Here is a 9149-nt window from a genome sequence, read left to right on the forward strand (position 1 = left end):
TTCCTGCCTCCTGACATGTCCTGCACAATTGCCCTTAGCTCCACAACTTCTCATACCCTGGTGAATACTTTCTTTTCTCTTGCAGGGCCCACCTGGAGCCCCAGGGAGAGATGGTAGCAAGGTGAGGAGAGGTACTAATTTCCATAAGATAGGCACATGCACATGTGAAGTGCAGGTTTGCTGGAGAGACTCTACACACTTGTAGTCACATCCTTTTACCACCTCATTTCCTTTGCTAGGATGAAAGCATCCTGTTGTCCAACATCTTCGTGTCATCCTTCTGCTATTTTGTGTTTGCCATTCTGAAAGTCTTGCAAATAGTCCTGCCAGGCAACATGGCACACAGCATTCTTTTCTTTCTCTGCAGCTCTTTTGGCTTTCCCATGAAGAAATGTTGATGTTTTAGCCCATTTCATTCATTGTAAATTCTTCCGTTTCATTGATTCACTTGTTACTGTCCAGGAGAAATATCAGAAATGGCCCACTCTGCTCCCACTAGAATCAGCAGAAATTTCCTTGCATTCCTCCTTCACTTCCTTTTCTTTTTCCAAAGAAGCACCAGATGACAATTCTTGATCTGGGGACAGTAAGTGAGGCTGCAGAAGCAAATGGTGATTGTTTAATTTCCCTTAGTCACAGCAAACTAACTGGGGTGGTCTTGATTACAGGGGGAGAGAGGAGCACCAGGACCAAAGGGGATACCTGTAAGTATTCCACACAGGAGGAATTTCCATCACATAACAGAGTGATGTTGACTACTAACTACAGGTCAGCCAAAAGTTAAAGAAAAAAAAATTCCTGTGCCAAGAAAACACATAGATACAGAGAAAATGTTGGAAACAAAGTAATTAATTGTTTTCATACTCTTTTTTTTTTATTATTATTATTTTTATTTTTATTTTTCTCTACAAACCTCTTCCCTTGCTGGCTGTGTGACTGAAGGCAGTAGGGGCACCTCTGCCTTATAGTGGGGCTGAGACACCCTCGGAAGGCAGAACTATGCAGGCTGCTTCTCAGACCTCTGCTCCCAATGGGAACTTGATCCCTGGAACTTTTTAAAATCCTGCTCTTCATCTCTTTCAGATTTGGGAAACTATATGTTTTGAGTTCAGAAAAAGGAATGAGTACTGACAACCTGTTTTTAGGTGAACTTATTTAAAAATATTCTGGGATCCCCAGCACAGTAAGGACATGGACCTGTTGGAGGAAGTCCAGAGGAGGCCACTAAGTTGTTAGGAAAGGCTGAGAGAGTTGGGATTTTTCAGCCTTTAAAAAAGACGGCTTCAGGGTGACCTAATTAGAGCCTTTTAGTACCTGAAGGGAATCCACGAGGAAGAAGGAAAGGGACTGTTCACAAGGATGTGTAATGGCAGGACTAAGGAATGGCTTCAAACTGAAAGCTTTGAAGGTTTAAATTAGATATTAGGATATTAGGATATTAGGATATTAGGATATTAGGATATTAGGATATTAGGATATTAGGATATTAGGATATTAGGATATTAGGATATTAGGATATTTATTAGGACATTAGGATATTAGGATCTTCTTTACTGTGAGGGTGGTGAGATGGCCCAGAGAAGCTGTGGATGGCCCATCCCTGCAAGTGCGTAAGGCCAAGCAGGCTGGGGCTCTGAGCAACCCGGTCTAATGAAAAGTGTCCCTGCCCATGGCAGAAGTGCTGGACTACATGGTTTTTAAGGTCACGTCCAACCCAAACTACGATTCTATTAATTTACTTATGGTATTTTCTCATTGTTGGAGTTGATTTTTAAGAGTGTGCCTGGGGTATGCTCAGTATTAAACAGTTTATTTCACTGTGTGAAGTCAGCTAAAAAGAAATAATGATTTTCTAAAATCAGAGAGTCTCTGCATTGCAATTACCAATATATTTAGTAAGTGATGGATGGCAATGAGGTTACCATATTAGAAAGACATTTGCAAAATAATAACAGTCTTAAAAGAATTTGATGATTAGTCATTCTAAGAAATTTCTGTCAGTTTAATAGGTAAGAAGACAAGAAACCAAGATTAATCTCCTCTATTCCCATGAGGTCTCAAGATATTCTTACGAAGTGAAGCAATTGTTAAGTGACAAAAGGGCAGAGCATCTTGTAAATGCAAGCTCTGTCTGTAAAAACATTTGATTCTTTTGAAAATTGTTTCCAGATTAAAGTTGGTTATGAAAGAAACCATTAGCTTTTGGCAAGTAATATAAAGCAGAATCTTACTGAACAACACCTGCAGGAGTAATTCTATCAGTCAGTTTGAAAACTGTAAGAGCAAGGTCGATTGTTATTAATGGCAGTGCCTTGTGACTGCAGGGCCCACCAGGTTCATTTGATTTCCTATTGCTGATGATGGCAGACATCAGAAATGACATCGCTGAGCTGCAAGAGAGAGTGTTTGGGCACAGGACTCATTCATCAACGGAAGAGTTTCCATTACCTCAGGAATTCACAAACTATCACGACACAGTAGATTTTGGATCTGGAGAGGACTACAAACCACGGGCAACATCCAGAAACACCAGGATACAGAAGGCAGACCATCCTTAGCTATTCCTACTGAAAAACAAAGCCTCTTTAGAATTCTTCAATATAAAAAAATGCACTGACAATGTAATATATATATAATTTCCCATTTTTCTTTCTGCTTTTCCTGAACCATGCTGCCTGTACTGTAGCTTTCCTGGTTCATGGTAGCCTCCTTGCAGAAATTCCATATCGCCAAGCCTGCACTGTGCATTTTATCTAGACTATCAAAAAAACCTTCTTAGCATGTAATATGATTAAGGCATGCTCTAGCTAATAACACAGACCACAGCATTCCATCTACCTACTTTGCATTCTATGTCCACATGACCCAGTACACAAATTTTGCCAGGGACAGAGGGTGAGCTGAACGTCATCCCTCAATGATGTTGATAATGAACACCTTGGTCCACAGTTATTTTACGAATGCAAATAAATTATACCACTGAACTCAAGTCTCCAGCTACTGTCCCCAGGCTTAGGAGAGTGTGAGAAGTGGATCCCTGTTTCATAGCAGAGGCCAACTGTAAGTGAGACATGTCCTCTATTATGCCTCATCAAGGCAGAAAAAGGGAACAAATATGTTAAAGGGTTAAACAAGGGTGCTGCTGCTTGTTTGGGAAATTATTTGGCTTTGTGTTGCTAGAGTATTGTTCAAAGACAGTCAAAAGATATGTGCGTCCTAAACTACTTTAGGACACACACGAACAACTACTTTTTCTTCACCATCATCCCAGTGCTCAGTGTGAAGGCCAGTTTGCTTTCTCAACAGTTTCATGTTGGATACATTACACAAAGATGAGCAAGATAAAGGGGATGTTTAAAGCAGGAAATCAAATCAAAAGTGAATCAAGCAGGCTTATTGGCAAGAAAAAAATATATCCCAGCCTTGCAGAAAGAGTCAGGTTCTGACCTCCTGCAGGTGCATGTCTTCCTTGGTGAAATTCTGAAGTTGAAGTGAAATCAAACCAGAGAGAGTCCTCATGTTTGCAAAGAGCTTCCACCTGTTTTGTTCCTCTGCTGCATGAGACCAACCTAAATGGCTTTCACCAAACTGGAACACAGAGTGGCAGCATGTTTGGCTGGGTGTATCAGGAGTGTCAGTAGGTGCAGGAGTGCACATGACATGGTACGAGGATGGCTAAGGTGAGGTACTGCACATGGGATCCTATATTTGTGAATGGGGATAAAAGGGAGTGCCCTTTATTTACACTGGAAAATTGGATGCACAAGTTATACCATACCTCATGGATGATGTATGTTGCCATTTCTTTTGGATTACCGCAGCTGCTGAGGACTTTGCCATGCTTAGAATATAAAGACGTATATTAAGCACAAAATTTCAATGTTGTGTCTGTGTAGCTGCTACTTCTACAGTATGTTTCGTGTTCAGTAATGTCCATGTCACAAATGCAAAGAAAAAGATATTACTTTGCCCTGTTTTTCAGGGCTTGCATGTTCTAGTAGAATAAATACAGGTAAAAATATAAGAAGGACCTTTCCAGATAATACATAAAGGTTTGGATTCCCTTCCATATTCTCTGGACCAAAAGAAAGCTGGTGTAATCCTGATAGCATCAGTACAGGTCATGCTGCATAAACAGATGGCTGTCTAGACTTTTCCATAACCTCTGTGTGTTGTCTTAAGAGGATGTGTTCACTCCTGTAGCTATTTCCCAATGTCTCACTGCCACTAAGCCACAAGCCAGGGCATTAGCTTTTAAGAACATGAGTGTTCTGTATTGCTTTTCATATTTTATATCTAACAGTATTTACAAAGCAATGCCTAAGTCATGGGGATAGCTGAAAAAAAAAAAATAAATATATATATATATATAGTAATCTAACTCTGTGGTCCTTGGGCTTCTTCTCTGTCTGGGAGAAGCTCTGCCAGCAGTTGTAGATCCAAGCAACCTTGTGAATCACATAATAAAGGAGACTCGAGGAAGGTACCTGTGTCCAAAAGAGGCATTGTTTTATGTGCAGCAGGCTGGAAAAACCCTCAAAGATAGCGTGAACTGAGGCATTTCTGTCTTATTTTCTTAATTTCAATCAGGCTACTGAGTATAAATTACATCATTTATGAATATGCAATTCTAATTAAATTTGTTAAATGTCAAATGTTGTATTTTTAAATCTAGCAAATTATGGAACTTATATATGTTTACCACTGCACCCTGCTGGATCAGGCTGGTTCCCGCTAGAGAATGAGTAGCTGCAGGATTTTGAATGATCAAATACTGAATGATCTAACTTATGGTAGATGAGTCGCTTCCTACATATAAACTAAATTCTATTGCCTACTGCCAACAAGGTGGTGTACTCTAAAAAACGCACTTATTTCAGTTCTAAGTTCTGGTTTTCTCAGTAGAGGCACATACCAAATGAGAAATTCCCACAGTTCGACCATCAAATATAGGGAGAGCTGACAACTGCCCCACTGTGTAAAAGTGACTAGGGAAGAGCTATTCTGAGACTGGACTAGAAAAGCAAATAAAATACATATTCTATTGTAAGTACAGCAAGTTGTCCTACAGATTCATGGATATAAACACAGCACATTCCTTTCTGAATGGAATCCTCAATGACTTCCTTTTCTGCAGCTGGCATAATTGGCTTTCACAGTACTGAAAAAAAAAAAAAGGTGACAGAATGTGTTCCTTGAGTTTGCCCTTGTCCTTACCCTCCTCTGTCCAGATTTCCTGCCTCAAAAGTGTTTGAGTCCCAGCAGCAAGGAGACACTACAGCAAAGACCACTCAGTATGACCCAGGTATTCTCGCAGCAGGGAGAGTTCCTGTGAGAACAGCTGGCTTGGAAGGATCAGCCTTTGGTCTGCATCCAGCTGGGATCTTTGCATGGAACTTTCTCATTTCTGATTACTTATGTGATAACTCATAAAACATTGCATCAGCAACATTTCATTCAGATTTCAGGGCAAACACATAAATACTCAGAAAAGTTTCATTTTCTTCAGCATACCCAATGTTTCATAAAGCCGGAGCAGAGGAATCATTTCCAATCTTAAGTTTTGTTACAGGTAGCCAGAGAAGTCATTATCTTGGAAATTATTTATTACCCTGTGGTTCCAAAAAGAAACTCTCCCAAGAATCCAAAACAAGAAAGCAGAAACTTCTACACTCATGGCTAGCCTCATTACCAGGCTCATTTACATGACAGATTTGTTTCACATAAATGGTAAGTGTAAATTTTATTAGAAAGAAATATTATTTTGATGTTAAGACACCAAATTATAAGCAGAAGGATAATAAAGCATTTGTTATTTTATTAATATTAGAAATATATTTAATGGGAACATTTTCAAGAGTGTGCAGTACAGAGAAAATTCTGATTGTTAGTGGGTTAACAAAATCATGAATCCTGAAAAATGTTTGCTTTCAACGTTGTGCCAAGTACAGAAAGGTTTGGTCTTTCTTGCAAAGCTGTAGTTCTGACACACAGGAATTCCTATATAGCCAGGCTAAATTAGGAAAAGGAGAGGAAAATTGATTGTAAATGGAATTAGGGTAATGCCTGGAGTTACTGTTAGCATCACAGCTTGCATAGCCTTCTGCCTAGAAGTATTTCAGAGTTAATGTACCAAGTCCCAGAGCAGCAACAAAAAGTGGGGGTGGGGTCCAATTCCCTGTTAATTTCACATTTTAAAAAATCCGACATTTGTTCCTTTTACACATTCCAGTAACTATACTGTTCACTTATTTATATATGAAATACTAAAATGTGTTTAAGATGACTGTGATTTTATGATGTATTCATAATAACAAAGATATTTTTTCTTATACTGTTGGTAGCTGCTTTTTTGTTACACATTACCCTTTCCCTGAAACACAGTGATGTTGGCTGGAAGAAACAGATGACAGGAAATCTCCTTGCACTGCCTTCTAGCATTTTTCTTGGAGCTGAACAATACCAGTCATAGTTCTTTGACTCTGGGACATGAGCTCTTGCAAGCTAGGGTGGGTTTCAGTCTTGGTGGGGATAAAGCACACAGCCACCCCTGCTCTGTGGATGGATGGTGGCTCCTGTGTCACATCAGGGCTACATGAGGGTGGATCCAGCACCCCACCGCACGCTGCCGGGTGTGCGCAGCTTCCACACAGCCTGGGGATGCGATACGGGGGTCCAGAGCTCCCTGGCATCCTATCACCAGTGTTAATGGGGAAAGGGGGAATGACAACACATGAGCCATTAACTCCATCAGGCCTTGCCTGCCCCTCACACGCATCCGGTCAAGCCCCTGCCCGCAGCCCCAGGAGCAGCCTGAGAGCGGTTTCCGACAGCTGAGGGTCAGTAAGGAGCCCGTCTTGCCCCTTACTCCCCGCAGAGCCCACACTGCCTGCGCGATTCCTCAAGGGCAGACGCAGGGCTGTCATTCCTGGCAGGATCCCACTCCACCACCAGGATCCAGCATCGCTCATATGCGGGTAAATGTGTAAACAAAGTAAAATGAAAAGTATCTATAAATCATAGTGAAACATGGGGCGGTGGGGAGAGGAGAAAAAGAAAAAGAACAAGCTGGAATAGAACAGTAACAACCGTCTTCGGTTTTAGAAAGTAGATAGTAGAAGCAAAATGTTAAAGACAAAAATCAATGGTTAGCAGATCTAGGAATGAAAAGGTAGATAAAGGAGTTCCCGGTTGTACTGGGGATCCTGCTAGTTGTATTGTTCCATGACTGTATGAGGATAACAGAACTGTAAAGAATTCATGGAAAGCAGAATCTCAGTTACTTAATGTGTGCATTTGGGGAAAGCCAGATGGTAGTCGTATGACACGATGATGCAGTTCTTTTACTTTGAACCAGTTACACAGCAGTGTATTAAAGTCAGACATTTTAAAATCTGCCTGTTTAATTAACTTATATCCGATAGTTTTAAAAACAACTAACAGAGGACCGCCGGGACACTGAATCGCCGCGGTGCGGCTCTTTCACGCCCGTAAGCATCTCCCCGCTCCGCCGGATTTGTCCCGGCTCCCTGTCCCGCCCGGTACGCGGCTGCGGGCTGAACTCCGTGAGGAAGAGCAGTGCCAGCAAGACGTGATCGTGTCCATCTAGCCAGCATGGAGCGCTGTGTCCAGTTCTGGGCTCCTGAGCGCAAGAGAGACGTGGAGCTCGCGAAGGGGGTCCAGTGGAGGGTGACAAGAGTAATTAAGGGACTGGAGTATCTCTTACGACAAAAGGGTACGCGAGCTGGGCATGTTCAGCCTCCAGAGGAGACGGCTGAGAGGAGACCTCATCAATGTCTGTCAGTGTCTGCAGGGGGGGTGGGTAAGACGAAGGACCAGGCTCTGCTCAGTGGCGCGGAGCAGTAGGACACGAGACAGCGGGCAGAAACCACTGCACAGGAAGTTCCACTTGAGCCGGAGGAAAAGCTGCTTTCTGTTGGGATGACCGAGCACCGGAACAGGTTTCCCGGAGAGGGTGTGGAGTCTCCCTTTTCCGAAACAGTCAAGAATTGCATGAACGCATTCCTATGCCGTGTGCTCCAGGACGACCCTGTTCGAGCAGGAAGGCTGGACCAGGTGTCCCGCCGCGGTGCCTTTCCAACCTGACCCGTTCCGGGACTGCGGGATTGCGTGGCTGTGACTACAGTTCCCGGCGCGCTGCGCGGCGCCCGGGCGCTGCCGGGATGCGGCGGCGGGGGCGGTCGGTCGATCGGCGGGATGCGGCTCTCGGTGGCGGCCGCCATCTCGCATGGCCGTGTCTACCGGCGGTTCGGGCTCAGCCCGCGGTCGCGCCTGGACCTGCTGCGGAACCTGGTGACAGCGCTGGTGCGCCATGAGCGCATCGAGACGCCCTGGGCGCGGGCCGATGAGATGCGCGGCTACGCCGAGCGGGTGAGCGGCGGCACCGCGCCGGGCCGGGCCGGGCCGGGGGGCGGCGGGCGGCCGAGGCACCGTGACCGACCCCCTCCTTCCTCACCCGCCGCCTCCTTCCTCCCGCAGCTCATCGACTACGCCAAGCGGGGGGACAAGGACGAGCGCGCCATGCGCATGGCGGATTTCTGGCTGACCGTAAGTACACCCCCAGCCCCACATCCGTCCCGGCCCGCCTTGGTGCCGGGGCTGAGCGTGCCGCCCCGCAGGAGAAGGACCTCATCCACAAGCTGTTCAAGGTGCTGGCGCCCCGCTTCCAGCCGCACCCCGGCAGCTACACGCGCCTGCTACAGATCCCCAACCGGGACGGGCTGGACCGCGCTAAGATGGCGGTGATCGAGCTGAAGGGGAACCCGCTCCCGCCGCTCGTCCGCCCGCGCCGCGACTCCGACAAGACGCTGCTGAACCAGCTGCTCAAGGGATACCGGCAGGACGCGCAGCGGGCCGCCGCCCCCCGGGGCACCCACGTCTAGGGCCCCGCCGTGCCCTGAGCGGGCTCCGGGGGAGCTGCCCACTCACCGGCCCCGGGTGCTGTCCTGGGGCGCGGGAAGGGAAGGTGTGGCTGGAGGGCTGGAGGGTGGTGGAAGTTGCCATCGCGAAGGCTGAGTTTGCTGGCTGCTTCCAGTGGTTTGAATAGAGACTCAGTAGGAGAGGGAAGTCAAGCTAGGAGCCTTGGTGATTGATACCTTCTGTGTAAATAAACTTTGTTCAGAAAGTCA

The 9149-nt window shown here is 45.4% G+C and overlaps 2 protein-coding genes across 2 annotated transcripts in view; both read left to right on the forward strand.

Annotated features, from left to right (window-relative positions):
- The window catches only part of CCBE1 (collagen and calcium binding EGF domains 1), a 97428-nt gene extending 91096 nt beyond the window's left edge, over nucleotides 1-6332 (forward strand). Inside the window, exons 9-11 of the mRNA XM_040091261.1 lie at nucleotides 86-121; nucleotides 669-704; nucleotides 2325-6332. Coding sequence (XP_039947195.1) covers nucleotides 86-121; nucleotides 669-704; nucleotides 2325-2558 — 306 coding nt within the window. The 3' untranslated portion in view covers nucleotides 2559-6332. The remainder of the gene's footprint in view (nucleotides 1-85; nucleotides 122-668; nucleotides 705-2324) is intronic.
- Nucleotides 6333-8194: 1862 nt separating this feature from the next.
- On the forward strand, nucleotides 8195-9149 carry MRPL17 (mitochondrial ribosomal protein L17). Its single transcript, XM_040091238.2, has 3 exons — nucleotides 8195-8391; nucleotides 8500-8568; nucleotides 8640-9149. The coding sequence occupies exons 1-3, from the start codon at nucleotides 8218-8220 to the stop codon at nucleotides 8901-8903; spliced, it is 507 nt and encodes a 168-aa protein (XP_039947172.1). The 5' UTR covers nucleotides 8195-8217; the 3' UTR covers nucleotides 8904-9149.

Source organism: Hirundo rustica, chromosome Z, assembly GCF_015227805.2.
Source record: "Hirundo rustica isolate bHirRus1 chromosome Z, bHirRus1.pri.v3, whole genome shotgun sequence".
NCBI lineage: Eukaryota > Metazoa > Chordata > Aves > Passeriformes > Hirundinidae > Hirundo > Hirundo rustica.